The following is a 27,715-nucleotide window of genomic DNA, read 5'->3' on the forward strand; positions in this document are numbered from 1 at the left end:
CCTGGTGACTTACATAGTGAGAATCTATTCATTTAGCATATATTAAAAGGATATCCAGCGTTGAATTGTTTCGCGTCGTATATTGGATTTTCTTTATTATCAAATAAACAAAGCATTATTAGCATTCTGACTTTTCAATCTTAAACCTGATTGTGAATGCTAAAAGAAAGTATTTCATTTGATTAGTTTGCATTTTATTTTTCTTTGAGAGCTTTTGCCTCGTTTTTTTGTTTTCTCTTTGTTTTCTTTTTTTTTTTTACTCAACTTAACTTAACTTTTCTGGTCTTTGTCTTGATTGCAGCTTGTCGTCTTTGAATTAGCTTGCCTCCTCCCATTCTTTCCTGTCTATTCGTGTTAAGTCTATTCCTTTATCTTGGTTTGCTTTGGCTTAGCTCTATTCTTTTCTTTGTTTTGACTTTACTTTGACTTATTTTCACTGACTATTTCTAAGTTTAATTTGTTGATTAATTTTTATTCACATCTCTTCTTTTCTTTATAGTAAACAGACTTAAACTTTTTTTTCTTCTTCTATTCTGTTTCTTCATTTTGTTGGTCCAATTGGCTTCGCTTCTCTCTTCAAACTTTTCTCGTTTTTCTTGCCTCTACGTTCTTTTGGGATCCTCCTCTGTTGGAATTGTTAATTGAGAAGTGTTGGAATAATTTTTTCGTTTCTTGAAATCAAAAGGATTTTATCTTTTTTTTTAATTTTTACGTCGATTCCCTTACTGTACGTCGAATCCCCCCCTTTTTTTTATTTTTTTTCTACGTCAAAATTTTTTTATATATTTCTTTGTCTCTACCACCATAGTTATCCTTTATCAACTTTCTCTCTACTAATTAACTAAGTTGTTTCTTTGTTGCAATTTTTGCCCAACTTTAAATTTTTTTTATTCGCATCGTTATTCTATCGCTTGGCTGCTTATCCTTGATATCTGATCTATTAGATTTTCATTCCTCATTTTATTTTAATATCCTTTTTTTAACGTGTTTCTTTTGTGATTCCATTAGTACACACCATTCAGAATTAAGTTGCATTCACCATCGGTCTTTGTTGGCTCATGTTATAACATTATTTCTCCCCTGTCATTGTCGCATTATTCACGTATTCATTGGTATTCCTCACTTTATTTGTATACCCAAAGTTTCACCATCTTACAGAGCTCAACCATTCTTCAGTTATCGGTGTCTCTGAAATTTCTCCCTTGTTACGCCTTTTTATTTGACTCACTTTTCCGTTATTTAGTCTTCCGTTTCGTCTGTTTTTCCTGTTAACTATTCCGCTCTTTCTTGTTTTTAGTTTTTCCTCCGTTTTATATAGAGAAAAAAAAGCCTTAGAGGCTCGTGATTTTGTTCTCGTTTTCAAATCTCCTCAACTTAAAATTAGGCTTATAAGAAAATCACTTTTAAAGCTTCAATTTTTTTCTTGTGGCCTTCTATTATATATCACTTTCACTCCTTCTTCCACTTGGACCTCTACTAATTGTCTCTTTCAAGTTATCCTTGATTCAATCGCCTTTACGAAAAATATCCTTCATCATTCCAACTCGATCTAGTAACTTTTCAGTCTCAACTTTCATCTTTTTTTTTCTACGCTTCTTTACATTTTTCAAATCGGCTTTGAGTGTTGCTTCTGTTTTTTTCTTCTTGAGCTGGAAATTCCATTAGTTTCATTTATTATTTCATTACCTTACTTTTTTCGTTTAGGAAAAACCTGGCATCAAATATACTTTTGTCACTTTTTTCTTTTTTTTAGTCCAGTCAGTCTCTATTCATTAAGCTTGAACTTGATTTCTTTGGCGAACAAGCTTGTTTAATATCTAGATTGACGGAAATTTTATTTTCATTTATTTGTTGATACATACAAGGGAATTTTACTTTTACTATATTCATCTGTTACTTCACTGTGAATAATTTGTTCATTTTTCATTCTTGTTAGTTTGAGATTTCTTTCTATCTTAATACCATTTTTCTTTTTTTAAATAGAAAAAAATCCTTCACACCAGTTTTTATTCGGTGTTTATTTCTTTACTGTTTTCTGATCTCATCCCCTCTCCCTCGGTTTGTGCTGTTCGCTTCTTTTCTACTTCGTTCTTTCTGACTGCGAACTTCATTTATGTTTGCTTTGTTCTTACTGAATCATCTTTCTAATTAATTCTAAGAACCGTTTCATTTGTTTTATTTTCTCCCTTACTTTTACTACAATTTTTATATTTACTCTTCTCTACACAATGTCTGCTTCTTTAACAGCCGAGCAAAAGGACCAAAAAAGTTCTGTTAAGCGACCTTTAAACAGTTTTATGCTTTATCGTCGAGATCGCCAAGCTGAAATTCCTACTTCTAATCACCAAAGTATCTCACGTATCATTGGTCAGCTGTGGAGAAATGAAAGTGCCCAAGTCAAGAAGTATTATTCTGATTTATCCGCCCTCGAAAGGCAGAAACATATGCTGGAAAATCCCGAATACAAGTACACCCCTAAAAAGCGGTCTACTGTTCGTAGACGCCATAAAAAGGTATCACCTTCTTCCGGATCTTTTGTGGCCTCGGATTACGTTGTACTGCAGCAAATTGCACAATCTTCTAAGACTCTAAAACAGACCGAACCCGAAAAGCCTGTTAATGAGGAGGAAACTTTAGCAGCTTTATTAGCTCCCGCTCTTTCATATCCAAAGTCAGGTAAATCGAATCTTATTGAAACCAGTGAATTGTCTTGTCTTTCGTCTTCCCCAATGATTCGAAGTCATACAATTCCTTCCTTATCCTTCACCGATCAAGTTTCTACAACTATTTCTACATTGGATAAATCCGAGCAAGCTCCTAGTTCTTTGGGCATCTATTATAGATCACCCAGTAGCGGTAGTCCAATCGGGCGAACAAAATCTGTGTGTTTAGCTAATAAAGCCCGAATAGTACCGAAAAGATCAATGTCATCTGATGGCTGTGTTGACAAATCTTATCAAATGTCAAAAACACCGAGCTTGGAGGCGAACTTGCCTCAAAATTCAAGCAATTGCTCTGCTCGAAGAGTTCCAAAATTTGATTCTAAAGGAACCGTGAGTGAGCAAAGTAACTCTGATAGTCCAGAGCTGTCAGCCGATAAAGTGTTGTCTCATTGTAGTCCTATTGATGCTCGACCCTCAACTCCCTCTTGCCCCAATGCCAGTATATCACCTAAAACCCCGAATACCGGTGATCATTATGGTTTTGATGGAGCTGAGTACCTAGGAACTCCTCTCAGTGTAGGCAGCACTACTGCGTATTTATACGGCCAAGAGACCGAACTTTTATCTACGCCTTATTGCCATACTTCTTACCCAGCAATGAGTCGATTGAACAGCAGTTCTGGCTATACATGCGTCTCTTCGTCTAGTGTTACCAATTCTGGACATACTGAAAATAATACCTGGAGAAGCGACGAACAAAGTAAAGGCTTTGTTGACATTAATAGTTTTTCTCAAAGTTTGTTCTCAAATGGCAATTATGAGTTCGCCGCTCATTCTCAAGAATTGGATGATTTATTTTCACAAATTACGGATTTTACATCAACTGATCCTATTGCTTCCTCACTCAAAGATGCTAACTCATTGGGACCTTCTCTTTTAGAACCTTGGTTGCCCAATTCTAATTTATTTTGAAAATATTTCTATGCAAACATGGCTTTGTTTTCAACAAACGATCATTTTTAACGCGTCACAAAAGCATGCAGCTGATTTGTTCATGTCATGCTTAAAAATCTATATTTTTTTAATTTTGCATATCTTTGTTATGCTAGATGATGCCTTCCATAATTTATTTCATTTACCTTTTAAACTCTTTAATTATTCCCTTTTTATGTTTATTATAGGAATATGTGTATACTTAGTTTCCAAAGAGCACATTGGGCAACATTGAATAGTTGCCCACTAATTTTCTTTTTTTTTTAATTTTGAACAATGTCTTACGTTATGAATTGATTTCTTACATCTAATTTCCTGTCATCTAATTTGGGCCCGTTATTACATATATATTGTAGTTAAAAAAATATATATTATATCGCAACGTAATTTCTAATTTTTCTCTTCCATTACTTTCGTAAGAATGTTAAGTATATATATGTTCATTATTTTCTTTACGTATCAAGCAATCATCCAATGCAGTATTGTTATCACCATTTCACTAGATATACTATCGATGAAGGTTTACTTGGCACCCACACCTACTGGGGTAATGTAAAGATAACTCAACCAATAAATTGATTAAGAATAAAGGTAATTAAATTACCTGACAAAGAAACTTATAGAATTCATTCGGTTTCAATGGCGAAAGGTATCTATCTATAAATGTTTATAGCATTCGGCATTCAAATATTTCATGAAAAGCGACGGATTTAAAGAAGTAATGCTATCAAAAATCGATCAATTATATTTTAAAATTATAACGCAAGTCGTAAGAATCTTTGTATATGTTGGATTGCAAAACTGTATTATTTAAGAATGAAAACAAAAAGAAAAAGCCTTAACTCGTCTTTACCCACTAACAAAAAAAAAAGAAAAAAGTTAAGTTTAGAAACAATGAAACTCTTTAATTAAAGTAACGAAAAAGAGCCACAGGTTTTAATTAAAATGGAACTTCTTCGAAAACACATAATAAATGCTAACAAAAATTACTCCAGGAGGAATTAAGGTGGACACTGCATAGCAGTAATTTTCTCTGTCAAATCCATCGCACCCAGAATTTCTGAATGATGCCGTTGGTGTCTACTATATACAGGAGGTAAAGCCGTTGGAATTCGAAGTGCTGGAGCGAGACTTTCGACACCCAATAAATACAGACAGACTAATGAAGTTGTTTTTCTCTCAATGTAAGCCATGTAAAGTTCATGTTTTAGTTCGGGAATACTTGCTAAACCATGCTCATGTAACAGCTGTAAAACCTTTAAATTAAAAGGCGGTTTGAAAACATGAGATCGGATTGAAGGCGTTGAGGGAATAGAGGTTAAGGGAATAGGCAGATACAAACAAAACGAATTTTTTTTTAACCAGGGAAATTTTGCTGCTTGTTCTAAAGAACAGCGCTTCCGTGGGTTTACATTCAGCATAGCTGCAATAAGAGAACAACAATCTTCTGAAATGTAAGAAGGAAACTCCAGTTTACCCGACTTTATTTTTGAATGGAGCATAGGAACGGAAACGTCGTCAAATGGGACTCGTCCACAAACCATAACATAAATCACTACTCCCAGGCTCCAAACATCAACCTCTGGGCCTATGTACGGCTTTGCATCAAGTAATTCTGGGGCCGCAAAATAAAGACTCCCACAGTATGTACGTAATAAATCGTCTTTACTATAAAAATTACTGAGGCCAAAGTCAATTAGCTTCACCTGACGAGAATCCTGAGTTAAAAGAACATTCTCAATTTTTAAGTCTCTGTGTACAATAAAATTCTTGTGAAGATAAACCAATGCATTAATCAACTGCATAGCAAAACTCCTAGCCAAATCTTCATCGAGTTTGCCACGAGCAAGGATGTACTCCAAAAGTTGTCCTCCAGGAACGTATTCGAACAGTATGTAAGTACATGCAGGCGTCCGGATACAGTCTATTACCCGGCATATGTTGGGATGTCTCAATAAACGACCTAAAAGTGCCTCCCTTTGAACACGAACTGTCTGACTTGTATTATTAGGAGTAAAGGGAATCATTTTGAGAGCTGCTTTCTCTCCTGTTAAAATATTTACAACGAGTTTAACCTTTCCCATACTGCCAGCACCAATTGTTTTCTTGATAATCCAGTTTCCAACTTGTCGACCAGGACCAGCTGTGCCAACGAAATCAGATATAGACCTTTGATGTTTTGTAGACTGATTTATTTTTATATTCTGAGAGCGTTTAGGAATAGAGAAAGTATCCCAGCACTCATTCCTTAGGTTAGTTGTGTTCGGTTTCATCTTCTCAGCTGTAAAAGGAATTTATGAACAAAATTGTGCTTAAATAATTCAATTACAAATGAAGTTAAGAAAGGAAGAAGTAGTGTCTTAGATAAAATTATCATAAAAAGAAAACTCACTTCACATAAAAAGATATATTGTTCTTAGTAACAACAATACTATTAAAGTGTTTTTATCACTGTAACGCTTAACTTATGTAAAAGCAGACATTTAATTTTCAAGTGAGAATCCACTCACATGGAGTTTGCTAAAGGTTGAGACACTCCTCTCAAGGTTCTTCCCTTGGCAAAATTATTTGGTTTGGTCAGTATGGTACACGGGACGCGTCGCGACGTTAATTAATTTGTTTCGTTAGTGTGCGTTATACAAAATGTAAACAAATAATAAAACTCGTCAGAAAACTTACCCTTATTTACCAGTATCTTACAACAAATGCATTGGATTTATGAAGGTTACTTAAATTTGTTCTTTTTTTACATTAAAGAAAAAAAATTATGGTTTTGAGTATTTAAAAGCGATGGTTTTACTTTTTTTGGATTTTGCAATTTTAAGCATCATGTTGATCAATTGATGTTTTCTTATAATAAATGAAATGAATGGATAAATTTTTATCAAAAGCCCATTAGTAGTTATTTTTTTTTATAGCTGTTATGATAATTGATCCAATAACTTAGATTATACTAATTGACTACAATGCGTTGTGTTACTTCTTTTACAATAATGGTTGAAAGTCAGATGCTTAAAAATGAATTGTTGATTTTCAGTTCTAAGAAATAGTACATTATACATACTGCTCACTGTTTGTTTTTTTCTACCAATAATTAATATCGCCTGAAAAGAATTAAAAGTAGCTTTACTGAAATGCTTCAAAATAGTAGCATGTACTTCAATCTTAAAATAGTGTTATAAATATTTTAAGAGTGAGAAGAAAGCTTTTATTCTTTATTCCAAAGATCCACTTCTCAACTAATACGTATATTCCAGCGTAGTACATTTATATTTCTTAAAATTTCATCCGCAGCTTTCCTACACATGATCCATTCAGTTTAGCTTGCAAACACGTTACTAAGCAACTTAAGGATCTGCACAGTTGTGTTAAGATTAATTATGTGAAGTTTATACCTTCGTAAAAGTTGCTTAACGAACCCTAATATATTTATTTAGGATTTTGCTAGAATACTCTAGGCAGTAATCTACTTCGCATTTATAAGTGCAAGTTCCCATTAAAGCTTTAAGACTTTTTTGTATCTTACCATTTTTACTAACTTTTGCTACTTTTTCTTTTTGAATTTTTATTTGAATAAGCATTTTCTACCCAAACCGAAATTTTTATTCAAAAGTTCAAATTTTTAGGTATTATTATTGTTTATTCTTGACACAATGGAGAAACTTTTGGCCTTCAGTACGCAGTTGCAAGCTCAAGGAAACTCTTCCAATTCTCCTCCTGATCCTAAAGACCTTGATCCCTCAGTTTTAGATCATATTTTTGGAGCAAACCCAGCTGATGAAATGAGGAAAGCGATGGACGCAATTGAGGATCCATCGGTACCTTTAGATCAGAAAGAGATAGCTTTTGACAACTTAGAAATGCTCGTAGAGCATATTGACAATGCAAATAATTTGGTTCCCCTGCAATTGTGGCCTCGCCTATTGAAACAGCTTGAGAGTCCGGAATCTACCTTGCGCAGATTAGCTGCTTGGACGATCGCAACTGCCGTTCAAAATAATCCTAAATCTCAACAAGCGCTTATAGAAAATGATGGATTGAAGATTCTCTTCGGCGCCCTAAAAAAAGAGGATTCGGATGAAACAAAAAATAAAGTCCTTTATGCAATAACTAGTGAGCTTAAACTTAACGAAGCTGGAATTGCTTTATTAGATAAAATCCCAAACTCTTGGGAAATGCTGATTGAAATCTTGGAGCTTAAACACTCGGTTATGACAAAACGAGTTATCTTTTTTTTCTATGCATTACTTATTCAAGAAGATAAATCAAAACAAATTATTCTTCAAAAGGCACACGAATTTCAGATTCCAGAAAAAGTTTATCAATTCAGTCTTGAACATTCTGTCGATGAGGATTGTGTTACCAAATCTCTTCATACACTTTATTTATTCCAGAAAAATAAAGTGTCTGTCGCAAATACTAACGAGTTATTAAAGTCGCTCGTACAATTTAAGTCAGAGTTTCCTGAAATTTTCACCGTCGATGAATGGAAAGCATTTCACGAAGCTCTTGAATAAAGGTTGAAAGCTTCGATTACTATTTTTATTATTCATGTGGACTACGGAGCAATATAATGAGATGTTTTATTTCGTTTATGACTGATAAACAATTTTTTGGTTATTTGGAAAGGATACTCTAGTAACTGTGGTACTTAAAAAGTAAGATAATCGTAAATTCATTAAAGTGTACGAGTACTTCTGTAACTTCTATCTGGATTTTCTCTCTCAGTATATCTATCGCTTCTATGAGAACGTTTTTTATATGAATAACTCCTTCCTTGATAGTAATCATCTGAATAACGGTCTGTTCGATGTTGTTTCCGGCGCTCCGAATGGTATTCGCGATACTTAGTTCTGTCTGGATCTCTATCGCGTTTGTTGTAATTTCGTGAATTATAATCTAAATGTTTACTGCTCACTGAAGACTCTCTTGAGAGGTTGTTATCTCGGCTTCTTTTTCTGAATAGTTCTGAACTGGGAGTTAAGTTGTCAATGGAATTTGACTTCTTCTGTACTTCAGTATGTTCGTTTTGTGAATTCAGAGCGGAATTTGATTCTAGAGGCTTAACAGGAAGAAACATAGTCTTTTTTGGATTTTTCCAAATATCCAGCTCAGTAAGTTCGGAATCCACAGGCTTGGCTCCCATACCCAAAAACGTCGGCCTTTGATTAACATCAAAAGCATCTTTAGAAGATAATTGACCATTCCAACCCATTCCTCGAAGCATGGCGGCGCCAAATTCTTCAACCGGAATTTCCGAGTAATCTTTCATATTAGAAGGCTCCGGAAGCTCGTCAATGTCTTTTCTATATGCATCTTTCTCGTTAACAACATTAGTGGTAATCGGCTGTAAGTTGGCAGAATTAGCACTTTTAACATCGTCATTTAAATCATTAAGGACAAGTTGGACTTCTTCAGGAAGAATATCAGTACTTTCTTTATTTGTGGCTATCTTATTTTGAGCCTTTTCATTTGAATTATTTGCCTTCCAGTCCACAATTTCATTATCCGCTGCTGATGAAGAAGCCACCCGAATATTTAGACCATAATTTAAGCCGCTATCTGGCAATTGTGAAGGTTTCTCATGAACTTCTGTTTCTTTTTTTTTAAACCTGGCTTTTCTTTTTTCCATCCAGTTCTCATCACTTGCAATGTGGATTATCTTTGGCGCTCTTTTCTTTTCGTGTATGCGCTGAATAGTTTCATTCTGATAATGAACTCCCTCTTCAGCGCTAAATCCAGTAATAAGTTGAGGACCTTTTAATTTTTTTTCATCTTCATCCTCAGAATCGCTGAATGCTTCTAATACGGCTTTTCGCTTCATCAGAGTTATTATGATAACTCACTTGTTTGCGACTAAGCGTATTACAATGAACAAAAAAAATAAAATGGCAAAAATCGGCCAGATTATAAGTAGGAAGGAAAGTTTAAAATTACAGTGAAAATAGTCTTGAGAATAATCACATTCGTACAATGAGAGTTGTGAAGCTTTTCAGGAATTTTTCGTTGCCCAGACATGGAATAGTGTGTGCTCCCTTTACCTCTTTATTTGGATTACAGAATTCATGCTCATTTCTCCCTTACTTAAAACGCACCTTCAAATAGCAGTAAAAAAATAGCTTTTTTATTTAGTGGCATTTTTTATTAATATAAAAGTATAAACAATTTTGGTTGAAACGAAAGCCTACTGTTAATATCAACCTTTAGTCTCAAATTGCATCTATCCTTGTATAATATTGCATACAACAAGTTTTAAGGTAATCTTTAAAATACGTTAAGAAAAATATGTTTAAGCAAATAGCTTAACTCAATTAGCACCATAGATTTGGTATAGTGCGTTATTATGTATTGTACGGCAGTGAGCAATGTGTTTAATCAAGAACACTCCTTCTTAGTTGGTGAGTAGTTTACTACTTTTAAAGCCATTTGTGATTGAGCCTGGAATGATTGACTTGTTTGCGATAGTTAATAAAGGAGGCATAGTACTTTGGAAAAAAACAAATTCTCTTGTTAATTTGAAATGCCTTCAAGTTTTATTTCACGAAGCTTTCTTAAGTGAGCAAAGAACGGTGAACAACACCGTAACATTTGATCGGTACACCATGCAGTATCAAGAGGCTACACAATATAGCATAGTTTTTGTGGTAAGTTTAATATATTGTGATTTGTGCTTTGACAGAAATTGTCAATTACTATACACCCAAAATGAGGTCCAAAAATTTTTTTGTTTATACTTTATCTTTGATTTTCTATTATTTGTCAAAGTCAAAGCCATACCTTTATCGTGTCATTTGAACTTAATTAACGCGGTTGAATTTTTAGGTTGTGTTTCAAGATTTGAAATGTATGGCATATTCTCAATCACTGCTTAATAGTGCTCATAATATATTTCTGAATCTATTTAAAGAAAAATTAGAAGATCGTCAAGTTCCTAATGAAGCAGAAGTTGAAAAACTGTTCGCTCCCATTTTTAATCGTAAATCAGCACAACTGGAGAATGAAACAGACACGAAATCTTTACCTGTTGAGGCTAATAATGATAACTCAGCAAGAAAGAAAAATGAATATGAAATGAAGAAAAAAGGCGCTCAATCCAAGCAAACAAATGCCCCTAAAAAAGGAAAGAAGCAACTCAGAAAATGGGATGATCAAATAACTGAGGAAGAACAGGCTGCATTGAACTATTCTAGTCAAGCATCTTCTGCTTCCCAAACAGTCGATAATTCCCAACTTTCTTCTATTGTGGGTAATAATAATAAGTTTCAAAAGACTGGTAGTGGTGATGTTATTATAAGTGATTTGGAAATGGATCCCAATCAAACAATTTCCAATAAATCTGCATCTTCTGCGTTTTCCCTTTTCTCCAACTTAATAGGTGGGAAATACTTGAAGGAGGAGGATCTTAGTCCAATTTTAAAGCAAATGCAAGAACATTTAACAAAAAAGAATGTCGCAAATTCTATAGCTCTGGAGCTTTGTGAATCTGTGAAGGCTTCGTTGATAAACAAAAAAGTTGGTTCGTTTGATACTGTGAAAAACACAGTAAACAAGGCCTTTCGGGATAGGCTTACTCAAATACTCACCCCAAGTACATCTTTGGACCTTTTGCATAGTATTCGTTCTGTACGCAAAAACGAAAACCGTCCGTATACCATTTCTCTCATTGGCGTCAATGGTGTTGGAAAATCTACAACATTGGCTAAAATAGCGTATTGGCTTTTATCTAACAACTTTCGAATCTTAGTTGCTGCCTGCGATACTTTTCGCTCGGGTGCAATTGAACAACTCGGAGTACATGTGAAAAATCTCCAAAGTTTGAAGGGTAGCTCCATTGAATTATTTGCACAGGGATATGGTAAAGACTCGAGCTTTGTTGTTAAGAACGCTGTTGAGTATGCCAAGCAAAATAGTTTTGATGTTATATTAATTGATACTGCTGGCCGGAGACATAACGATCAAAGGCTTATGGGATCATTGGAAAAGGTAATTACTTACAAAATTGATTAAGTATTGAGTCTTCTACTAAGATAGAATTGTTTGAACTTTGAACTAACATAACAGTTTACTAAAGCTACTAAGCTGGATAAAATTTTTCAAGTGGCAGAAGCATTAGTAGGAACAGATTCCTTAGCACAAGCAAAACATTTCCAAGCTTCCCTTTATCATCGCCCATTGGATGGTTTTATTATTTCTAAAGTTGATACTGTGGGTCAGCTAGTTGGTGTTATGGTTGGCATGGTATACGCGGTAAGGGTACCTATCATATTCGTAGGCATTGGACAAACTTACAGTGATCTTCGTACATTATCAGTCGACTGGGTAGTTGATCAACTGATGAAGTAAGCCATTAAATGTTTACCTTTAACTATAAGATTTTTTACCATATTATATTAATGGGATATCAATTACTTTGGTAACAATTTTTTTAAGCTTAATTGTTTTTTTATTTGTTCGTTGAATCAGTATTCGAGATTTAGTTTTGTATTGGTTTCCGTTTAGTACCTTTCGCAGTGCGCGTGTGGGTCAATTTAGCGATTTCAAATATTCTAATATCAAACCGCTAAAATCTTGTTTTTCTCATTTCATTCATTCAGCGATTAAAATACTTAAAAATATTAAAAAACATGGGCATATTAAAGAAAACTATCTTTATAGGAGGTATATACGGTCTAGGTGTCTACATTGGTGCGGTAGCTTGGAGGTTGAGGAAAGATGTTCTCAATTATGAATCGCGACAGAAGTCAGACTTATTAATTCCGAACAGCAATAGTATTTCAATTTATAATCAAATTGCTGATAAATATAGCAGAAAAATTACGCGAGAGGAAATATTTTCTGGAATATATTTTCTTCGATATTTCCTCTTACGAAATGCGAAGGGTGATGTATTAGAAGTTGGGAGTGGACCAGGTACTAATTTCCCATTTTACAAGTGGAAAAAAATTAACACTCTAACACTGGTTGAGCCGGCTGAAAAAATGCGTGAAATTGCAGATGCTCGTGCTAAAAAAAAGGTACCTCCAAATGTATTGTATCGACAATTTGCAGACTTGCGTCAGCTTCCGCCAAACCAAAGTTATGACACTATCATTCAAACATTTTGTATTTGCTCTCAAGAAAAAGCGGTCGAACAATTAAATAACTATCGCTCTTTATTGCGTTCCGATGGTCGTATTTTACTGATAGAACATGGCAAAGGAAAATACAAGTTCCTAAATAGAATTTTAAATGCATATGCGGAATCACATTATGAGTCTTGGGGATGTGTTTGGAATCGAGACATTGAACAATTATTAGAAGATTCTGAACTGACCATAGATTCTTGTAAGCGTTTCAACTTTGGTACTACATATGTGATTGAAGCACATTAGTTTTTTTAATTAATGATATATTATATCATATTTTTATGTAATTAAAATAAACAAAGCTTTATACAAGCATAAAAGGTTTGAGGACTTTTATTATTAAGAGATGACTACGGGCGATAGCTCATCCAACCTTCCATACTCTACATTTTTTGCTTCAGTGCGTCGCATATTTAATATCTACGAAATATTCATTAAAATTTGGTATTTTGATCATTATTTTATTAAAGGAGGTTTTCTGCCAGGTTTTATTAAAGTTTATTGTAAAAAAACTGTCTAAAGAAGTTTTATAATGGAAGATGAAAACATATTGCGGAATGCTGTCAATCTACAAGTACTGAAATTTCATTATCCTGAGATTGAAAGCATTATTGATATTGCTTCTCACGTAGCTGTGTACCAATTTGATGTTGGCTCGCAAAAATGGGTAAGTTAACAAAACGGTGACAACGAAATCAATATCAAGTCGTATTTAGGAAAGCATATGAACAAAAAAATAAACACATTTTATATCACTGGATTTGACTATGTGAATTTTTCCATTTGTCGATATATAGAAAGTAAACTGCTTTGATATATCGTTTAACAATGGAATTTTAAGATACGAACTTTACTTTATTGATCAAAAATGAATATAGTCTTTTATTCTACGTTTATGTTTTTATTTAACTCGTTGCTAACGTTCAAGTTAAAAACCTCAATTGAAGGAACTTTTTTTCTAGTTAAAGACCAAAGAGCCAGAGTTGGATATGTCATATTGAACAGAAATTCACCAGAAAACCTCTATTTATTTATTAATCATCCGAGTAATGTGCACCTTGTCGACCGATACCTAATTCACAGAACTGAAAATCAGCACGTTGTGGGTCTATGGATGTTTGATCCAAATGATATGTCTCGCATATTTAATATAGTGAAAGAAAGTTTATTAAGGTAAAATGTGGCTTCTATTTTATTTCAACAGAAAGGAATAGCAGTTCTTGAGCCGGTAAATCACCATTCAAATCAGAGTCATTCTGAAAACAAATATCTCTCGTTTATGTTTAATAAAAGCTATTTAATATCCAGTCTGTAATTTTTTGTGCCAAATTACAATTGGCAACATGTTTAATAGATATAACAATCTGATTGATAATCAAATTTTATTTTAACGTAATTAAAAAAAAATTTGATTATAGCAAACAATTCTAAAGCGATTAGCAAAACAACTTTTTATAATTGATATTTAACGAACTGTACTCATCGGGATAATTACTCTTTCCCAACTCTCAGCTAGACATTCACGCGTAGACATGTGGTAAGTTATTGGATTACAATCCTAGTTTTTCAGCTTAAATTCTATCATTGCTAAGAAAAGGACCTTGTTAAAATGAATTTTCCAAAGCTATCTTTTTCAGGCGCTATTATTAAGTTTATTGTATGTTGACTAACAGTTTATAGCAAGCATGTTTTAAACGCTCAGGTGTCGATTCGCACAGCCTGCTGCCGTCGCTGGATAGATTGCATTGAATGTCATAATGAAATCGCTGATCACCCTTTGCTCAAAACCTCAGAACTTACCCTGATATGTAAAAAATGTCGAAAAGCTTTTAGAATCCAATTTGATCAAACTATGGATGAAAGCGATGAGTATTGTCCGAAGTATGTTTGCATTATACAGATTCAAGTGTTTGAATCAAACTGAATGCTGTCATTTTTACCAAAAGTTTTTATAGCGTATATACTAACTTGACAAAGCTGCGACAATCATTTTGTTATAGATGCAATTACCAAAGTTGAAAAGCCGAAGGCTCCCATTTCACCTAAATTAGATTTACGAATGTTAAATCAGGAAGAGAAAGAGTTAGAGGAATTGCTGGACGAAACCACGCGTCTTGGTTAAGTTATTAGTTTAAAAGAGTGTAGACTGTTATATCATTTACGCATACTGAGCCAAATTGAAAATAATTCAGGATGCTCTAGATCCATTCCGTTTTTAAAGGTGGTAATTTTTGGTCTTACAACATAAAAATATGAGTAAGCTTCGGTTTTACGGGAGAAAAGATGTTGAATTTAGGAACACGCGTACTTTAATTTCTAAGTCATAAATTGTTCATAATGTTTATATTATTATTCACTATAAATATCATAAATAATTTTGTAGCCGGTTTTCCAGTTATAAAAAAAAAATAAATTAAAGTATCTTGGATACTGAGAGAAAAAAGAGAACACAAATGAAATTGTCATGACTTTGAAAAGATCAAGAAACTATTATTAGAAAGATGAGACAAATGTTGTGAAACATTTTAAAATCTGGTAATCAGTTTGGCTTTGATTCATTAAACAACGTTGAATGGAATGATGCATCGTAAAATAAGGAAATAACAAATATATATACAAAAAACCGTGTTAAGAACCGATCGAAAATTCAAGCTTGGATTGTGTAATCAATTTCAAAATAAGGAAGCATAGTAGAAACAAACTTCAAAAATAAAACCATGTATTGATCAACGCGAATTGGATCATTTCTTTCCCGATGTTGTTTTATTAGTTTAAGCAATACACTAGCATGTTTGCAAGGATGTACACTTGCCATTGTGTTGTGAGAGTGATAATGAGGAAATGGCTCCATCGTAACAGTTTTCCCAGCATGTTCTCCAGAAACGTCCTCATAAATATCTTTCATTGTTAATAATTGTCCACCAGCGTTCCATCCTCGAAGGAATAACCGAGGAGTCCTATAGTATTTGTCGTAAACAATATATAAATCATAATAACGGCCTTCATCCTCTTTTATAACAGGAGAAACCATTTGGTCATCGTCTTCTTCATCTTTCAGTGGCAAAGGTCCTGAATCAGACAATTCTTTGGATTGACCCTTGAGTCGTTCCGCCGAAGCAATATCGCTAGTATCGCTATGAATACTGCTGATCGCATCATCATCTTGATCATCATCCTTATTTCTTGTATCATCAGTTTCAATATCCACCCATTCTTCGTTAACTCCAATATTTATGTTTCGTTGAACGCAGAAAACTAATTTAACACAGTTAGTTGAGCACGAATGAAAACAAGCATTACCATGTCGAGTTACTAAATACTGTTTATCTTTAGGTAAAAATCCCCGAATTCTATCTCCACATTCCCAACTCCAGGTGGGAAACTTGCTGACCAAATAATCACCAGCTAGTACAAACTGTCCAGGTTAAAGAGTATTCAACAATTAAGAAAGCGTACCTCTTCAGGACTTATCATTCCTGTATTTTCAAAATCAGATGTCTTAGAGGCAGGAGTAATATGCTCCCGCCAGTTTAGAAATGCAGATGTGAGCCGTTGCGCCATCGATTGTGGTAAAGGGCAAGTGTAGTGAAGTGTCATTCATAATACAGATGCGCGGCAAGAACGTTAATTGTCTTTGGAAAGCTTATAAGAAACAAGTATCACATTTCAAATTGCAATTTTTAAAAGAATAACTACAATAATTACTCAGTAGCAATGATCAAAACCGGGCAGTACGGAGATCAGTGTTAATTAGCGTATCTAAATTGTCTGAAATTATTTATTGCACTCTAAAGTGATCAAATTAATTCATATTGCTTAATGATCAATTTGAGATAATTGAAAAAATTTTATTATTGATGTTATTATTAAAATACAGAAAAACAAACGTGGTAATAAAACTTAAGCTTATTTGTCTAAGCATTGATGTGTTATAAGTAGATCTCGATTTATTTAAAGAAGATATTAATCCTTCACCTGACGTATTAAATCAAATAGTGCTTTTTGAAGATTTTAACCAATTATTTTGTCAATAAATTGCAGGCTAACTGGCTGTCCATAAGTTATATTAAACTGTCGAATTTATAAATAAATAGTTCCAAACGCTTGGGTTGTGGAAAGCATTCAATGTCTATATGCAACAAATTGAAAATGAGAGTATCACTAGATGAAATCAAAAGTCTAGAAAAAAGATAACTATGAATTATCATTCATTTCATTCCTTAAGCTTAAATCAACAATTGCCTACTTTTATAAAATCATACAATTGAAAGTACATACACACCGCTTCAAAATAACTTACTGTTTAGTTTTAGCGCGATTCTATAAACCGGAATTTCTTAGGCAAATATCCATAATCATAAGTAACCAATCCTTTTGTATTTTGAATATAAATACTTATTATGAATTTGCTAGCGTCCCTTGAACCATAGTCAACCCAGCTTCTCTTTGTATACTAGATTAACTGTTAGTCATAATTTAATCAAACTTTAGTTAAAACAGTATATAGTTTACGACATACCCATCTACTACAAACTCCAAATCTTTACCAGGCTCCAGAATATTTCCATCATTTGTCTTCCAACGACCTTGTTCTTCCGTAGTATCGGGCTCAATAAAAATCCAATCTTTAGGTATAGATTTTCGCGGAATAGATGCATTAAAAATACCCAAAATTAATAGACCAATATGACTTGGACTGACTAAATTAATTTTTCCTTCTAGTGATAGTTAGCATTTATTTTGGAGTTGGTATAAAATTTTGCACGACTGAATTATCATGATACAAATCCATCATAGAATCTCGAATTTCTAAGCATTTCATACCTAAACAATCGCCTTTTTTGGGAGAAAATACTAAAACGTCTACACGGACCCATATAAAGGAGAATGGGGAGTCATACATGACCTTTGCACTTTTTTCCAGGAATCGAATATTGTCGTACGCCAACACTATTCCATTGATTCTTGGGAGTTTGCTAAGAATCATACTATCCATATGCTCCTGAATAGCATTTAAAGGATCCCTGCTGTGTCCAGGAGCAATGGAAAGGTATAAATCTACAGTCTGTTTGTAGAGTGATAAATCCGGCATGTTGGCGGAACGCAAATTTCCTTCATCGACTGCATCCAGTTTTACAGATATGTTCAAGGGTAAACAAAGCTCTTCAATTGATCAACCAAGGTCATATATAACATATCATGTCTTCGAGAAAGGTTAACAGCTAAATAGGCGATACTATGGCATCAATAGAAATGCCAATTCTGTAAATGACACCATGTCACTACAGTGCTCAAGACATTGAAATTTTTTTTTTAATTACAATAAGAAATACTTTACCTTTTTTTTCTCTTATTTAAATGAAGAATATTATTGAGACAAAATAAGTGAATCGCTCATTACTATACAAATAGTGTCTATTTAATATAGCTAAAATTATTTCAAGATTTTTTTGATATCTTATTGAAAAAAAGATTTTGTAACGCGACTACCATGGAATGGTTGCCATATTCTAAGATGTTCCCAAATAAATAGTCAATTCTTAACCGCTTATGATATGGAATTAAAAGTGCAATACGGTTAATTTAGCATAAAAACTGAAATTCCTTCCTAAAGCTCGAACGTTTTTCAGCTTTGAGACTGTACATTTAGAAACGAAACAAAGGTAATCAAACCCAAATAGTAAACCAATGTTTCACATAAAACTTTTTCGCCCTAATATATAAGAAAATGGAATGCATCTAGTTTTTAACAGGTCGGAGCTTAAAATTTAGGGAGATGAGACTAAAGCACAATGCTTTTAAATCTTGAATTAGGTAGTAGAAAACTTTTAGCCCTTCTGGATCATCACTATTTTGAACGTCTGCCAAACTTCCAAGTTTACAGGTCTAGTAGTTTATATTAGCTTAAAAGTATCTAGAATGAATATATTTATGCCAAATGAAGAGCAATCTTACTTCAAACATGATGTGTTTTCCATTCATACGAATTTCAAGTTCCTGCTTACCATCTTTATTTTCAGGTGGCCAACTTTCATCTGATTCTCTAAATAGTAGTTAGTATAAAAAATTGAAAGAAATGACTTGCTTTATGATCTCACTGTCATCTACAATACGTTGAACTTCTTTTAAAACAAGCTCACTGACGAACACTTTAAGGCTTTGTTAATACGATCGAACAGAAATGTAGTACTAAAACATACTCTCCTTTCGGATTAACGAATCGTTCCGATAGTTAGAATTGTTTGCGTATCTAGCTAATTGAATTAGTATTCATGTCAAACCACTGTTGCTAATATGAATCAGAAAATTGTTGACTCTATTCATACCTAGCCCATCACTATGATAATCGAATTCTAGCAAATGTTTGGTTAGCTGCGCGACCTTGCGTCTAATATTATCGCGTACCCAAGAACTCGTGTCCGAATCGACCATGGTGTCCCGAGCTTCAGTCAGTTAGCATTCAAAACTATTTACAGCTTTTTTGCATACTAGTATCGAACATAAAAATCACTCATTTTCGAGCAAATAGGAATATGATGGCTTCGATGACTACTGCTGAGAGGTAAACTCTTGGTCAAAGATACGAAGCATATAGTGATTCACTATTTTAAATAACACAATACACTAGTGCATCCAATTTTTGGAGCTCGACAATCAAAGTTCGTGGGTAATTCAATATACAGTGTATCTTTGATGAATTCGTTGACATTATATATTGACTGCTAAGTCTATATCTGTAAATCAAAGTCTTTTAATTCCTTAAAGGCTTTTTCCAAATTCAGGTTAAATCTTGACAAGTTATTTTTCTGGGACCTTTTAACGTTCCACGACTTATTTCACTGCATTTACAAAAGTTATTCTGGCACTGTTGCATCTTTTATCGCTAGTTTGTGATCCTTGGGTTGTTTTTTATTAAGACTACGGTTTGATTTTTTTATTGTAACATATTAAATCGAGCTTTTGACAGGCTTCATTTATGTTATTTATATATCGACATTCACAGCTGTCATCCAAAAATATTTTTTTTAAAGGTAGCTAAATAAAGCGAAAGTCGTACTCACAGATTATCTCAAATCAATTGTTGGTCTCGACTAGTTAACCAAGGCACATGACATGTTATATAAGTTTTAATTCACTTGACAATTATCATTTTGGTTAATCTCTCCTTCTAATATGGCCTTTTATTTAGAAACAACCCCTTCTAATCTACCGGTTTTGGATCCTTCAGAAGAAATTTTGCTAGTTCAAGACCAGGTAGGTTTATACTTCGGAGATGAGAAAAGTTTTCGTCATAATAATGGAACATTATATTTGACAAAAAAACACATCTTCTACGTAGATTCAGTAGATCCTAAAAAGAATTCATTAAAAATTAAAATCTCCGATATAAGAGATGTACAGCATACCTCTAGGTATTTTCGCTCCTCCCCAAAAATTCGCCTTTCTCTGCGACATGTGGAAAAGTCATGGGCTTGCAAAATTTGTACATTTATCAATGTGGGTGATCCCATTAATCCTTGTAGAAACTGTGGAGTTGCTAACCGATTTACTATTATAAAGCCGAAATCAGATGCGCGTTTTTCTCAAGGATTATGCACCGCGTGTACTTTTCAAAATTATCCGGATCTGAATACTTGTGAAATTTGCGGCAATCAATTAAAAAATGTCGATAGAAACCAGCTTATACAACTCTCGTTTAGAGGCTCGGGTTCATCCAAGTTTTACGAAGCTATCAAATCTGAAACAGATGAAATAGAAAAACAAAGATACTCGAATAAATATGATACTAAAGTTCTGAGGAAGGCCATCCTTGAAAAGTCTTTGCGAATGGGTGGTATTCATGATCTTGAGCAATCTCATGAGATGCAATTAGCCAAAAATGGACGTACCTTAGTACATGCGTTTCAAGATTTAGATGCTTTTTTTTCTTTAGCGAAAGATACTATGTCTCTGGCTGACCAATTTGCTGAAAAGATGGATGGGCTGACCGGCACTCAACAGTCTGACAAGGTACAGCAGCTTTTAAACAAATCGAATCAGTTAGGAGTGTTACGAGGAAATCATTTAGATAATGTTCCTGTTTCGGCTAATTCTCGATTGTATGATATTGAACTATGTAAAAGTATCTCAGAAGTTTTACGCACAAGGTTAAAAGCTGATACCGATACGGTTACCATGACCCAGGCTTGGGCCATCTATAATCGGTCAAGAAAAGCAAACCTGATTCCTCCGACCAGATTTGTGAAGGCTTGTGAACTAATAGATTCCATGGAGGTTGGTATAACAACGTCCAAAATGAACTCTGGGCTTATCCTTTTTCAATTAAAAACTTCTAATCATTCAGGAAAACTTTTGTCCGCTATATTGGAAGTTATGAATCCTAGCACTACGGCTTTGAAATGTGCAATGAGGTTGCATTGGTCCATTGGTGTAACGTTAGAAAGACTTTATCAAGCTGAGATGGACGGTTACATTGTACGTGATGTTTATGAAGAATCTGGTTCTAGCTTACTATACTGGAAAAACGAATTTGACGAATTATCAGAAGAATTGACTAAATGGTTTGATGAATCATAGGAATAATAACTGTACACTATCTAATTAATATTCATTCCTTTTAACATTGTATTTTTCTTTCGCTTTAGTAGATTCCTCTCTACACACGCCTTAATTAATATGACTACCTGTTATGGGTATTCGATTCCCAACGTAACCATTTAATCTTAACCTACACCTATTTTATTTTTAATTCATTTGAGAAACTGTTTACACGATAGTTTCAAGAAATCTAATATATCAATATTAATAATTGTTAAATATGGAGACGTACGAGCAAGAATATCGGTATGTCTAATACCATTACAAGTTTACTAATAATTAGCTTGCTTCGAGCAGATATCGAAGAAAAACTTAATGATTTAAGTAAAAGTGGTGAGAACTCTGTTATTCAATCATGTCAGAGACTTTTAAATGAAATTGATGAAGTAGTATGTTGGAATAATTTGTGTTTTTAAAAAAGTGGCTAACTTGCAGATTGGTCAAATGGAAATTGAAATTACCGGTATCCCTACTTCTGAAAGAGGTCTCGTAAATGGAAGAATTCGTAGTTATCGTTCAACTTTGGAGGAGTGGCGTAGACACCTGGTAAGTTAGCTATATCGAACATTCTTCTTTTGAAGCTTTACAGAAATTACTATGAGACAATCTACTTTTATTTACCAAATTCATACTAACAATTTTCTCGTTTAGAAGGAAGAAATTGGCAAATCAGATAGGAAAGCCCTTTTTGGAAATAGGGATGAAACATCCGGTGATTATATTGCAAGTGATCAAGATTATGACCAAAGAACTCGTTTGTTACAAGGAACAAATAGACTTGAGCAATCTTCACAGCGTCTTCTTGAATCACAACGGATTGCGAATGAGACTGAAGGCATTGGTGCTAGCATTCTTCGTGATCTTCATGGTCAAAGAAATCAATTGGAGCATTCTTTAGAGATGGTAAGTAATTATTGCAAAATAGATAAATGAATCACTATGATTGATAAGATAAAATGCGCGATTTATACGCATATCTTAGCCAAGCTTATTAGCTCCATGGTTTAAAAATATAGTTTTCTTTTATGCTATGTATAAATTTCTTTGAGATTTGTTAACCAAATTAGCTTGGAGATACGTCTGGACACCTTGATCGAAGTTTAAGAACTCTGAAGACAATGGCAAGAAGGTAGGACACAGATAGACATTATTATAGTGATATGAATCGTCATGTAATGATCTTTTATACTAACTCATTTTAAAGACTTGCCATGAACAGATTTTTCACGACAGCAATAATTGCAATCCTTGTTATATTAATTTTGCTTGTGCTTTATAGCAAATTTCGTTAGCACAAATATTAAAGAACATCATATAACTTTAGATGGGATCTTTAAGCGTATGGGTCTCTTCCAAGTGGAATTTTACGTTTCTTGCATAATTCGCCCACATTTGACTAGCTAGCTCAACATTCATATTAGACATATTAATTAGCTTTAAGAATGTCAGCGGAAAGTTGATATGTACACAAATATTTGACGTCGTAATCTTACCTGTAATGAATGATTGAGTCTTGTAATACTTTCATTCAGCTTTTCTACATTACTTATGATCCTTCCTAATAATGCGCTTTGCTGTTCTTCCATAGGATTATTCATTTTCGATGGTTTTCAATTTCCTAAACTGTAATTATGTAGTCTGTACTTGGAAGCTTGCATGAGCCAGTGCTGACACTTCGTAGTTGGAAAAATTGAACTACAATTTTAAACCTGTGATCTAAATTTTTTTTAAGAAATTGAACTTTTTGGGAATTTATGAGTTGCATATTTATTTGAGAAGTATCAGTTGATGTTACCACCTACATTTTTATAATATATTTACGATCAAAAGGGCAGTTTAAAATATAAAAAATAATAAATTTTAATATGAAATATTGATTGAGTAAATTTTTATAAAAGGATATTGAATAAAGGATCCAAGAAATAGCCCTCCATAACGCGTATAGAAACAAATATTTATGAGAAGCAAAACATCCGAATAGTATAAAGAAGTGTGTAGTATGAAAAGGTATCAGTGCTAGGATATGGTTTATAGTGTTGTAAATAAATTATCTTGCACACCAAATTTAAGTACTTGGTCAAATGCTAATATTTAATCTCTTGATATTACTAAAATTAGACTTACTGTCGAAAATGCTGCCGACGAATGCTAAGAATTTGATCCCTTTGTGCAGGAGGTAATGCGTTAATTTGCTCTGGGGTAAGAGCCAACAATTGTTGTATGAGGGCCATCTGTTTTGTTAGTGCAAAAAAAAAAAAAAAAACGTACCCGCTTCCCTTCATTGCCCTGATCTGAACCATTCGCTTGTTGACTTTTATGGTTACTAGAAGGTATTTTTTGGGGAACAGAAGGAGGAGAGGAAGTTGCTGAAGCTGGTTGATGCATGTTTTTATTCTTCACTGCGACTACTACTTGTTGTAAGACATTTGCGTCAACTAAGTTCATCAGCAACATAGCTTGAAAGGCGGCGTATGGTAAAGCAGGATTAGCAATTAGAAGTCGTCGTGCCTCTTCTGGTGCTATATGAACTACAGTCTGAAGTTTGGACAACATATTGAGAAGTTCCTGAGCTGAGAAGGTAGATAGTACCTGAACGACAGACGGGGCCAATGGGATAGAAGTCGGATTCGATATAGAAGTCCCGGAAGTGTAATCCCCTTTGTTTTGTGAAGATTTATTATACTGAAAGGTTCTTGCATTGTATGCATCTGTATGGGGTTGACTGGCAGAATCAAAGTCGGAGGTCATACTGTTGTGAAAATTATAAGCAGGAACAGAAGTAGAATTTATATTTTTATTAAGATTAGTAGCCATTGACGACGAATAAATAGCAGGACTTGGCATCCCACCTCCTTGTGAAGCAGGCAGGGAAGATGTTGAATGCAAAACAGGAGGAATAAAACGGGAATTATAAGAACTTTCATGAGCATTTTGCTGTTCCATGTATCTATCAGTACGCTCCGTATATTCATAACTTTGATTCCTTCTGGGATCATTTGATGGAAACTCGACACGAATCTTACGAGGTCCTAATTCGGAATTATTTAACTTTCGTACAGCCATAGCGGTAGTCTCACTATCAAAAAACTCACAAAACCCATAACCCTTCCCACTACCTGTTTCCGGATCAAGTACAAGTTTGAAAGTCTTTACTGGTCCAACTTGATTAAAGATTTCAGTCATTTGCTGTTCCGAAACATCATATGGAATGTTACCAACTAAATTAGATTAGCAAAACCGAATATTTAAAGAATTATTACCAAATACGACATTCCCGGCTGTCATCGACATGCTGGTAGTCGCGTCTTTCGGTTTTGCCCATTCAACCAACGTACTGCTACTACTACTACTACTACTTAAATCAAAGCTTGTTCCTACGCACAGCGAAAGGCTGCTAATTTTCAACTCATATTTATCTATTTAAATATCATTAATACTCATATACCTATGCATGCATTAATCATCATCAATAGAGCCGGTTCATTGATTTTTCAAAGAGAGTTTGGCTCATCACCAACGGCTTTAACACCTAACGAATATTTGGTTTTGGCAGGGACAATTCATGGGTAAGTACAATGGAAATAACGTAGAAGCCTAATCAAATTGATGAAATTCTACCCTTTATTACATCGAAGTTATCAAATTTAAATTTATTACTTGTTTTTGATATCCTTGTGCTTCATGAATTTTTTATTACTAGTGCCGCTTGAGTTTATGTTGAAGAAAACAGACTTGTGAAATTCAATGATATGTTATTAACCACTGAGATAGTGTACATGCCATTTCCACTCAGATCAGTCCGCTACCAGGATCAAGCGGAATTCAACTATTGGAAGCAGGAACATTCAACATGCATATTTTGCAAACACATACAGGGATGAAATTTGTGTTATTTACAGAAAAGAAAACCACAAACGCCAGATTACAATTACAAAAGTTTTATGAACTTTACTCCGACTATGTACTCAAAAATCCTTTCTACACTTTAGAGATGCCAATCAAATGCCAGCTATTTGATGAACAATTAAAAAGATACATAGATTCTCATTGACAAAAATTTTAATCAAACAATCCGAATCCCATCTATAAAAAAGTTAGTACCTAATTGCGTAATAAAATAACAATATAGTAAGGAATAAATAATGAGTAAAAATAACTTAACACTAGTTGTAGTAATTACTACCGCTATTTTATACTTACATCTTCATCAGACTCCTCTTCTTCTTTAGCCTCTTCCTTCTGTTCTTCAGCAGCGGCTTCACCACCAGCAGCAGCGGCAGGAGCACCGGCGCCACCAGCAGCAGGAGCGGCAGCAGCAGAGCCAATGTTCAAAAGGAGTTCCTTCAAGTCCTTGCCCTCCAAAGCCTTAGCAAAGATGGTTGCCCAGATAGGCTCAACATCGACGTTGGCAGCCTTAGTCAAAGACAAGAGTTTATCTGACTAGAAATACTGTTAATAATCCCCTTTAGGCAAAATCTACATGATGACGCGTCATTATTTAATGTGGTAGGATTTCAGTAATCATTTTTGATGACTCTATGTGTACAACGCGTGCACCTCCATAAATGTGTTAACTTACGGTGATCTCAATACCCTCGTCGGCCAAGATGAGAGCAGAGTAACTTGTAGCAAGTTCGGAGGCAGACATTTTGGTGTTGGTAAAGATATCTTATTGATTTGTTGTGCCTATTGCTGTGTAAAGTAGTGTGACTGTTTTATTTGCCCAAACCCTAACCTACTATAAATTATATTACAAGTTGGCCGTGAGATACTAATGGTATAGAGGTGTATGGTTCAGAGGCTTTTGGGATTTTTCCATCGTTGACTTCTAAGTAATCACTTGGAAGTTGGCGAAACGGCGGTGAGTGAATATAATACGAAATAAGAGAGTTATATGCCGCCTATAAAGTTAGTATTAGGGTTCATATTGATGGTGTTTCAAATAATAATATATTTCCAAATAAATTGATGCTGAAGACCAAAGTTGTAGTACAGTTCCTTAATAATAAAAAGAAGTAAATTACAGCACTTAAGAACATGACCCTTGTGTATCGTGGAGTGTTACGATACAACATCGCGGCAATATTTACTGCAAGCCAAATCTCATAAGCATGAAGAAAACTTATAAGTGAACTTTCAATAATTTGGAAGTCATTATTCGCAATTACATACCTGTTGCTCAGCCAAATTTAGACTGCTGGCTTGACCTTGTCCCAAGAGGTGATGCCCACTGTAGGCTCCAATGACAAAAACAGGTTCTCTGCTTTTTCTTCCCGTCTCGGCTATAATGCGATAGACTGGTTCCTTTAATGAAAGCCTTTTACATAAACGAGATAGTTGACGCCGAGGCCATTGCAATTGTAACATTGTTCTTGGGTCTAATTGTTTAGATAAGATGTGGTCATTAATAAATTTTTTAGTATCATTAAATCCCTGTAAAAACATTAGTAAACACTGATAAAAATTTCTTACTTGATGTAGGTAAACTCCGCCCAAAATTGCTAAAATGGCTCTTCGCGCTGCCTCATCTTTGTAAATTTCACCAGGCTTCCTCAGCATTTCAGGGTCAGCACGCTTCGCTAAAACTTTTCCAAATGACTCTTGTAAACCTTCTTCTCTTCTCTGTACTTCAAGACCCCAGATAGTTGCTAACTGACTCAAAGCCTTTGAGCCCATCCACCCATTTTGCATGCCATGAACTGCTTCCTCCGGCAGCCTGGGGTATTTGCACTTAATGTATTCAAGAACATAGAAATCACCAAACACTTTCCCTATTGACCAGAGTTTTTCGTTAGAATATTGGGGGTTTTGAACAACAGTCTTATCGATCAGTGCTTGAACAAGAACTTTCATTGGATAACTTTCAGGAAGTCCAATTCTTTTTTTAAGGGTATAAACTTTTGAGATTGCAATTTTGGATGAAAGAATATTTTCGATCAACGATTTGCCGCTGTTACTGTACCACCGAACCCTCGCATAGTCTTTCATAGATATGCTCCTCCGAAAGGTCGTTGTTGATCTGCTTATAAACGACATGGTATTTTTAGTTACAATTAATTATAAACTGTATGTATGCAGCATACAATAGTCGTTAAGGTGGTTATTAAACAGGTTGAGGTAAAATAGGCGGAAGATAACTTTTAAGAAGTGGGTACGCGTTCCAGAAATTCAAAACGAATTTTGGCTAATTGTCTTTAACATTGGGATTAGTTTATTAAGAAAAATCTACTATAAACAAAACAAATACAAATTTTTTAGTAAATCCATCCTAGTTTAGTTGCATGAACCTCATGGATACAAACCATAAACTTCTGAACATTAAAATTAGTGTTGTTG

General features: G+C 34.2%; 18 protein-coding genes and 15 long non-coding RNA genes across 33 annotated transcripts; 16 read left to right on the top strand and 17 right to left on the bottom strand.

The window, feature by feature from the left end:
• The first annotated feature begins 18 nt into the window (after positions 1-18).
• Positions 19-4,043, top strand: ste11 (DNA-binding transcription factor Ste11). The gene has a single exon (NM_001022578.3). It carries the CDS (start codon positions 2,229-2,231, stop codon positions 3,633-3,635), a length of 1,407 nt encoding a protein of 468 aa, NP_596656.1. The 5' UTR covers positions 19-2,228; the 3' UTR covers positions 3,636-4,043.
• On the bottom strand, positions 1,015-1,605 carry SPOM_SPNCRNA.6380. Its single transcript, NR_195729.1, has one exon. It is a non-coding gene; the product is annotated as a non-coding RNA (long non-coding RNA).
• SPOM_SPNCRNA.6381 lies at positions 2,008-2,953 on the bottom strand. The gene has a single exon (NR_195730.1). It is a non-coding gene; the product is annotated as a non-coding RNA (long non-coding RNA).
• Positions 4,044-4,160: 117 nt separating the features above from the next.
• Positions 4,161-6,025, top strand: SPOM_SPNCRNA.6382. Its single transcript, NR_195731.1, has one exon. It is a non-coding gene; the product is annotated as a non-coding RNA (long non-coding RNA).
• Positions 4,165-6,178, bottom strand: ppk25 (serine/threonine protein kinase Ppk25). The gene has a single exon (NM_001022579.3). It carries the CDS (start codon positions 5,927-5,929, stop codon positions 4,658-4,660), a length of 1,272 nt encoding a protein of 423 aa, NP_596657.1. The 5' UTR covers positions 5,930-6,178; the 3' UTR covers positions 4,165-4,657.
• Positions 6,179-7,162: 984 nt separating this feature from the next.
• Positions 7,163-8,328, top strand: fes1 (Hsp70 nucleotide exchange factor). Its single transcript, NM_001022580.3, has one exon. It carries the CDS (start codon positions 7,310-7,312, stop codon positions 8,171-8,173), a length of 864 nt encoding a protein of 287 aa, NP_596658.1. The 5' UTR covers positions 7,163-7,309; the 3' UTR covers positions 8,174-8,328.
• On the bottom strand, positions 7,292-7,767 carry SPOM_SPNCRNA.6383. Its single transcript, NR_195732.1, has one exon. It is a non-coding gene; the product is annotated as a non-coding RNA (long non-coding RNA).
• cwf28 (splicing factor Cwf28) lies at positions 8,255-9,628 on the bottom strand. Its single transcript, NM_001022581.3, has one exon. The coding sequence runs from the start codon at positions 9,478-9,480 to the stop codon at positions 8,335-8,337; it is 1,146 nt and encodes a 381-aa protein (NP_596659.1). The 5' UTR covers positions 9,481-9,628; the 3' UTR covers positions 8,255-8,334.
• On the top strand, positions 8,263-9,857 carry SPOM_SPNCRNA.1653. Its single transcript, NR_150548.1, has one exon. It is a non-coding gene; the product is annotated as a non-coding RNA, possible alternative UTR (long non-coding RNA).
• A 176-nt stretch (positions 9,858-10,033) lies between these two features.
• On the top strand, positions 10,034-12,114 carry srp101 (signal recognition particle receptor alpha subunit Srp101). The gene is made up of 3 exons (NM_001022582.3): positions 10,034-10,300; positions 10,479-11,639; positions 11,718-12,114. Exons 1-3 carry the CDS (start codon positions 10,100-10,102, stop codon positions 11,997-11,999), a joined length of 1,644 nt encoding a protein of 547 aa, NP_596660.1. The 5' UTR covers positions 10,034-10,099; the 3' UTR covers positions 12,000-12,114.
• SPOM_SPNCRNA.6384 lies at positions 10,465-12,021 on the bottom strand. The gene has a single exon (NR_195733.1). It is a non-coding gene; the product is annotated as a non-coding RNA (long non-coding RNA).
• On the bottom strand, positions 12,098-13,114 carry SPOM_SPNCRNA.1654. The gene has a single exon (NR_150549.1). It is a non-coding gene; the product is annotated as a non-coding RNA (long non-coding RNA).
• Positions 12,187-13,237, top strand: oms1 (methyltransferase). Its single transcript, NM_001022583.3, has one exon. It carries the CDS (start codon positions 12,281-12,283, stop codon positions 13,025-13,027), a length of 747 nt encoding a protein of 248 aa, NP_596661.1. The 5' UTR covers positions 12,187-12,280; the 3' UTR covers positions 13,028-13,237.
• Positions 13,160-14,110, top strand: dcp1 (mRNA-decapping complex regulatory subunit Dcp1). The gene is made up of 2 exons (NM_001022584.3): positions 13,160-13,448; positions 13,710-14,110. Exons 1-2 carry the CDS (start codon positions 13,314-13,316, stop codon positions 13,956-13,958), a joined length of 384 nt encoding a protein of 127 aa, NP_596662.1. The 5' UTR covers positions 13,160-13,313; the 3' UTR covers positions 13,959-14,110.
• On the bottom strand, positions 13,262-14,991 carry SPOM_SPNCRNA.6385. Its single transcript, NR_195734.1, has one exon. It is a non-coding gene; the product is annotated as a non-coding RNA (long non-coding RNA).
• hot15 (protein TIM chaperone) lies at positions 14,275-15,174 on the top strand. Its single transcript, NM_001022585.3, has 3 exons — positions 14,275-14,318; positions 14,462-14,662; positions 14,759-15,174. Exons 1-3 carry the CDS (start codon positions 14,314-14,316, stop codon positions 14,901-14,903), a joined length of 351 nt encoding a protein of 116 aa, NP_596663.1. The 5' UTR covers positions 14,275-14,313; the 3' UTR covers positions 14,904-15,174.
• On the bottom strand, positions 15,110-16,352 carry atg3 (autophagy-associated protein Atg3). Its single transcript, NM_001022586.3, has 3 exons — positions 16,238-16,352; positions 16,082-16,196; positions 15,110-16,036 (listed from the first exon to the last, which is right to left on the bottom strand). The coding sequence occupies exons 1-3, from the start codon at positions 16,340-16,342 to the stop codon at positions 15,429-15,431; spliced, it is 828 nt and encodes a 275-aa protein (NP_596664.1). The 5' UTR covers positions 16,343-16,352; the 3' UTR covers positions 15,110-15,428.
• SPOM_SPNCRNA.6386 lies at positions 16,284-16,518 on the top strand. The gene has a single exon (NR_195735.1). It is a non-coding gene; the product is annotated as a non-coding RNA (long non-coding RNA).
• Positions 16,519-17,109: 591 nt separating this feature from the next.
• On the bottom strand, positions 17,110-17,886 carry rpa43 (DNA-directed RNA polymerase I complex subunit Rpa43). The gene is made up of 3 exons (NM_001022587.3): positions 17,606-17,886; positions 17,301-17,499; positions 17,110-17,234 (listed from the first exon to the last, which is right to left on the bottom strand). The coding sequence occupies exons 1-3, from the start codon at positions 17,871-17,873 to the stop codon at positions 17,180-17,182; spliced, it is 522 nt and encodes a 173-aa protein (NP_596665.1). The 5' UTR covers positions 17,874-17,886; the 3' UTR covers positions 17,110-17,179.
• Positions 17,216-18,326, top strand: SPOM_SPNCRNA.1655. Its single transcript, NR_150550.1, has one exon. It is a non-coding gene; the product is annotated as a non-coding RNA (long non-coding RNA).
• mnh1 (protein mago nashi) lies at positions 18,172-19,338 on the bottom strand. The gene is made up of 7 exons (NM_001022588.3): positions 19,271-19,338; positions 19,187-19,224; positions 19,108-19,134; positions 18,982-19,035; positions 18,867-18,930; positions 18,737-18,824; positions 18,172-18,667 (listed from the first exon to the last, which is right to left on the bottom strand). The coding sequence occupies exons 1-7, from the start codon at positions 19,294-19,296 to the stop codon at positions 18,521-18,523; spliced, it is 444 nt and encodes a 147-aa protein (NP_596666.1). The 5' UTR covers positions 19,297-19,338; the 3' UTR covers positions 18,172-18,520.
• Positions 19,339-19,954: 616 nt separating this feature from the next.
• vps36 (ESCRT II complex subunit Vps36) lies at positions 19,955-21,509 on the top strand (the record flags this gene model as incomplete). Its single annotated transcript, NM_001022589.3, has 1 exon — positions 19,955-21,509. One exon carries the CDS (start codon positions 19,955-19,957, stop codon positions 21,356-21,358), a length of 1,404 nt encoding a protein of 467 aa, NP_596667.1. The 3' UTR covers positions 21,359-21,509.
• Positions 20,098-20,609, bottom strand: SPOM_SPNCRNA.6387. Its single transcript, NR_195736.1, has one exon. It is a non-coding gene; the product is annotated as a non-coding RNA (long non-coding RNA).
• On the bottom strand, positions 20,744-21,564 carry SPOM_SPNCRNA.6388. Its single transcript, NR_195737.1, has one exon. It is a non-coding gene; the product is annotated as a non-coding RNA (long non-coding RNA).
• vti1 (SNARE protein Vti1) lies at positions 21,501-22,844 on the top strand. The gene is made up of 6 exons (NM_001022590.2): positions 21,501-21,625; positions 21,663-21,768; positions 21,815-21,925; positions 22,031-22,282; positions 22,447-22,508; positions 22,584-22,844. The coding sequence occupies exons 1-6, from the start codon at positions 21,600-21,602 to the stop codon at positions 22,669-22,671; spliced, it is 645 nt and encodes a 214-aa protein (NP_596668.1). The 5' UTR covers positions 21,501-21,599; the 3' UTR covers positions 22,672-22,844.
• On the bottom strand, positions 21,706-23,025 carry dad4 (DASH complex subunit Dad4). Its single transcript, NM_001355831.2, has 2 exons — positions 22,873-23,025; positions 21,706-22,813 (listed from the first exon to the last, which is right to left on the bottom strand). The coding sequence occupies exons 1-2, from the start codon at positions 22,975-22,977 to the stop codon at positions 22,700-22,702; spliced, it is 219 nt and encodes a 72-aa protein (NP_001343014.1). The 5' UTR covers positions 22,978-23,025; the 3' UTR covers positions 21,706-22,699.
• Positions 23,026-23,249: 224 nt separating this feature from the next.
• On the bottom strand, positions 23,250-24,682 carry ctf1 (cleavage and polyadenylation specificity factor complex subunit Ctf1). Its single transcript, NM_001022591.3, has 3 exons — positions 24,640-24,682; positions 23,648-24,597; positions 23,250-23,610 (listed from the first exon to the last, which is right to left on the bottom strand). The coding sequence occupies exons 1-3, from the start codon at positions 24,668-24,670 to the stop codon at positions 23,500-23,502; spliced, it is 1,092 nt and encodes a 363-aa protein (NP_596669.1). The 5' UTR covers positions 24,671-24,682; the 3' UTR covers positions 23,250-23,499.
• A 75-nt stretch (positions 24,683-24,757) lies between these two features.
• trs23 (TRAPP complex subunit Trs23) lies at positions 24,758-25,472 on the top strand. Its single transcript, NM_001022592.3, has 2 exons — positions 24,758-24,945; positions 25,151-25,472. Exons 1-2 carry the CDS (start codon positions 24,827-24,829, stop codon positions 25,428-25,430), a joined length of 399 nt encoding a protein of 132 aa, NP_596670.1. The 5' UTR covers positions 24,758-24,826; the 3' UTR covers positions 25,431-25,472.
• On the bottom strand, positions 25,360-26,039 carry rpp102 (ribosomal protein P1). The gene is made up of 3 exons (NM_001022593.3): positions 25,959-26,039; positions 25,580-25,819; positions 25,360-25,462 (listed from the first exon to the last, which is right to left on the bottom strand). Exons 1-3 carry the CDS (start codon positions 26,025-26,027, stop codon positions 25,439-25,441), a joined length of 333 nt encoding a protein of 110 aa, NP_596671.1. The 5' UTR covers positions 26,028-26,039; the 3' UTR covers positions 25,360-25,438.
• Positions 25,926-26,129, top strand: SPOM_SPNCRNA.6389. Its single transcript, NR_195738.1, has one exon. It is a non-coding gene; the product is annotated as a non-coding RNA (long non-coding RNA).
• On the bottom strand, positions 26,125-27,514 carry mrpl3 (mitochondrial 54S ribosomal protein mL44; the record flags this gene model as incomplete). Its single annotated transcript, NM_001022594.3, has 3 exons — positions 26,852-27,514; positions 26,552-26,812; positions 26,125-26,280 (listed from the first exon to the last, which is right to left on the bottom strand). Exons 1-3 carry the CDS (start codon positions 27,413-27,415, stop codon positions 26,125-26,127), a joined length of 981 nt encoding a protein of 326 aa, NP_596672.1. The 5' UTR covers positions 27,416-27,514.
• Positions 26,155-26,754, top strand: SPOM_SPNCRNA.6390. The gene has a single exon (NR_195739.1). It is a non-coding gene; the product is annotated as a non-coding RNA (long non-coding RNA).
• On the top strand, positions 26,934-27,713 carry SPOM_SPNCRNA.6391. Its single transcript, NR_195740.1, has one exon. It is a non-coding gene; the product is annotated as a non-coding RNA (long non-coding RNA).
• Positions 27,714-27,715: the final 2 nt, after the last annotated feature.

Source organism: Schizosaccharomyces pombe (assembly GCF_000002945.2).
Source record: "Schizosaccharomyces pombe strain 972h- genome assembly, chromosome: II".
In the NCBI taxonomy this organism is placed as follows: Eukaryota; Fungi; Ascomycota; class Schizosaccharomycetes; order Schizosaccharomycetales; family Schizosaccharomycetaceae; genus Schizosaccharomyces; species Schizosaccharomyces pombe.

Bases quoted from the DNA above. Each gene is read 5' to 3' on its own strand.
- cwf28 (NM_001022581.3), bottom strand. From the start codon at position 9,480: ATGAAGCGAAAAGCCGTATTAGAAGCATTCAGCGATTCTGAGGATGAA.
- vti1 (NM_001022590.2), top strand. From the start codon at position 21,600: ATGGAGACGTACGAGCAAGAATATCG. The intron at 21,626-21,662 runs GTATGTCTAATA...ACTAATAATTAG, and splicing joins ACGTACGAGCAAGAATATCG to CTTGCTTCGAGCAGATATCG. The intron at 21,926-22,030 runs GTAAGTTAGCTA...TTTCTCGTTTAG, and splicing joins AGGAGTGGCGTAGACACCTG to AAGGAAGAAATTGGCAAATC.
- srp101 (NM_001022582.3), top strand. From the start codon at position 10,100: ATGATTGACTTGTTTGCGATAGTTAATAAAGGAGGCATAGTACTTTGG. The intron at 10,301-10,478 runs GTAAGTTTAATA...TTGAATTTTTAG, and splicing joins AATATAGCATAGTTTTTGTG to GTTGTGTTTCAAGATTTGAA. The intron at 11,640-11,717 runs GTAATTACTTAC...CTAACATAACAG, and splicing joins TTATGGGATCATTGGAAAAG to TTTACTAAAGCTACTAAGCT.
- rpp102 (NM_001022593.3), bottom strand. From the start codon at position 26,027: ATGTCTGCCTCCGAACTTGCTACAAGTTACTCTGCTCTCATCTTGGCC. The intron at 25,820-25,958 runs GTAAGTTAACAC...CAGTATTTCTAG, and splicing joins ACGAGGGTATTGAGATCACC to TCAGATAAACTCTTGTCTTT. The intron at 25,463-25,579 runs GTAAGTATAAAA...ACTTTTTTATAG, and splicing joins AAGAGGAGTCTGATGAAGAT to ATGGGATTCGGATTGTTTGA.
- ctf1 (NM_001022591.3), bottom strand. From the start codon at position 24,670: ATGTCGATGACAGCCGGGAATGTCGTATTTG. The intron at 24,598-24,639 runs GTAATAATTCTT...AATCTAATTTAG, and splicing joins AGCCGGGAATGTCGTATTTG to TTGGTAACATTCCATATGAT. The intron at 23,611-23,647 runs GTACGTTTTTTT...CTAACAAAACAG, and splicing joins AGGGCAATGAAGGGAAGCGG to ATGGCCCTCATACAACAATT.
- oms1 (NM_001022583.3), top strand. From the start codon at position 12,281: ATGGGCATATTAAAGAAAACTATCTTTATAGGAGGTATATACGGTCTA.
- rpa43 (NM_001022587.3), bottom strand. From the start codon at position 17,873: ATGCCGGATTTATCACTCTACAAACAGACTGTAGATTTATACCTTTCC. The intron at 17,500-17,605 runs GTATGAAATGCT...AACTATCACTAG, and splicing joins CAAAAAAGGCGATTGTTTAG to AAGGAAAAATTAATTTAGTC. The intron at 17,235-17,300 runs GTATGTCGTAAA...CAGTTAATCTAG, and splicing joins TTGGAGTTTGTAGTAGATGG to TATACAAAGAGAAGCTGGGT.
- dad4 (NM_001355831.2), bottom strand. From the start codon at position 22,977: ATGAATAATCCTATGGAAGAACAGCAAAGCGCATTATTAGGAAGGATC. The intron at 22,814-22,872 runs GTAAGATTACGA...ACATTCTTAAAG, and splicing joins GACTCAATCATTCATTACAG to CTAATTAATATGTCTAATAT.
- ste11 (NM_001022578.3), top strand. From the start codon at position 2,229: ATGTCTGCTTCTTTAACAGCCGAGCAAAAGGACCAAAAAAGTTCTGTT.
- ppk25 (NM_001022579.3), bottom strand. From the start codon at position 5,929: ATGAAACCGAACACAACTAACCTAAGGAATGAGTGCTGGGATACTTTC.
- dcp1 (NM_001022584.3), top strand. From the start codon at position 13,314: ATGGAAGATGAAAACATATTGCGGAATGCTGTCAATCTACAAGTACTG. The intron at 13,449-13,709 runs GTAAGTTAACAA...CTAACGTTCAAG, and splicing joins ATGTTGGCTCGCAAAAATGG to TTAAAAACCTCAATTGAAGG.
- atg3 (NM_001022586.3), bottom strand. From the start codon at position 16,342: ATGGCGCAACGGCTCACATCTGCATTTCTAAACTGGCGGGAGCATATT. The intron at 16,197-16,237 runs GTACGCTTTCTT...TAACCTGGACAG, and splicing joins GAATGATAAGTCCTGAAGAG to TTTGTACTAGCTGGTGATTA. The intron at 16,037-16,081 runs GTAATGCTTGTT...GTGTTAAATTAG, and splicing joins GTATTTAGTAACTCGACATG to TTTTCTGCGTTCAACGAAAC.
- fes1 (NM_001022580.3), top strand. From the start codon at position 7,310: ATGGAGAAACTTTTGGCCTTCAGTACGCAGTTGCAAGCTCAAGGAAAC.
- trs23 (NM_001022592.3), top strand. From the start codon at position 24,827: ATGCATGCATTAATCATCATCAATAGAGCCGGTTCATTGATTTTTCAA. The intron at 24,946-25,150 runs GTAAGTACAATG...CCACTGAGATAG, and splicing joins TTGGCAGGGACAATTCATGG to TGTACATGCCATTTCCACTC.
- hot15 (NM_001022585.3), top strand. The intron at 14,663-14,758 runs GTATGTTTGCAT...AACTTGACAAAG, and splicing joins AGCGATGAGTATTGTCCGAA to CTGCGACAATCATTTTGTTA.
- mnh1 (NM_001022588.3), bottom strand. From the start codon at position 19,296: ATGAGTGATTTTTATGTTCGATACTA. The intron at 19,135-19,186 runs GTACGCGATAAT...AACATTTGCTAG, and splicing joins ATTCGGACACGAGTTCTTGG to AATTCGATTATCATAGTGAT. The intron at 18,825-18,866 runs GCAAGTCATTTC...ACTACTATTTAG, and splicing joins GATGACAGTGAGATCATAAA to AGAATCAGATGAAAGTTGGC.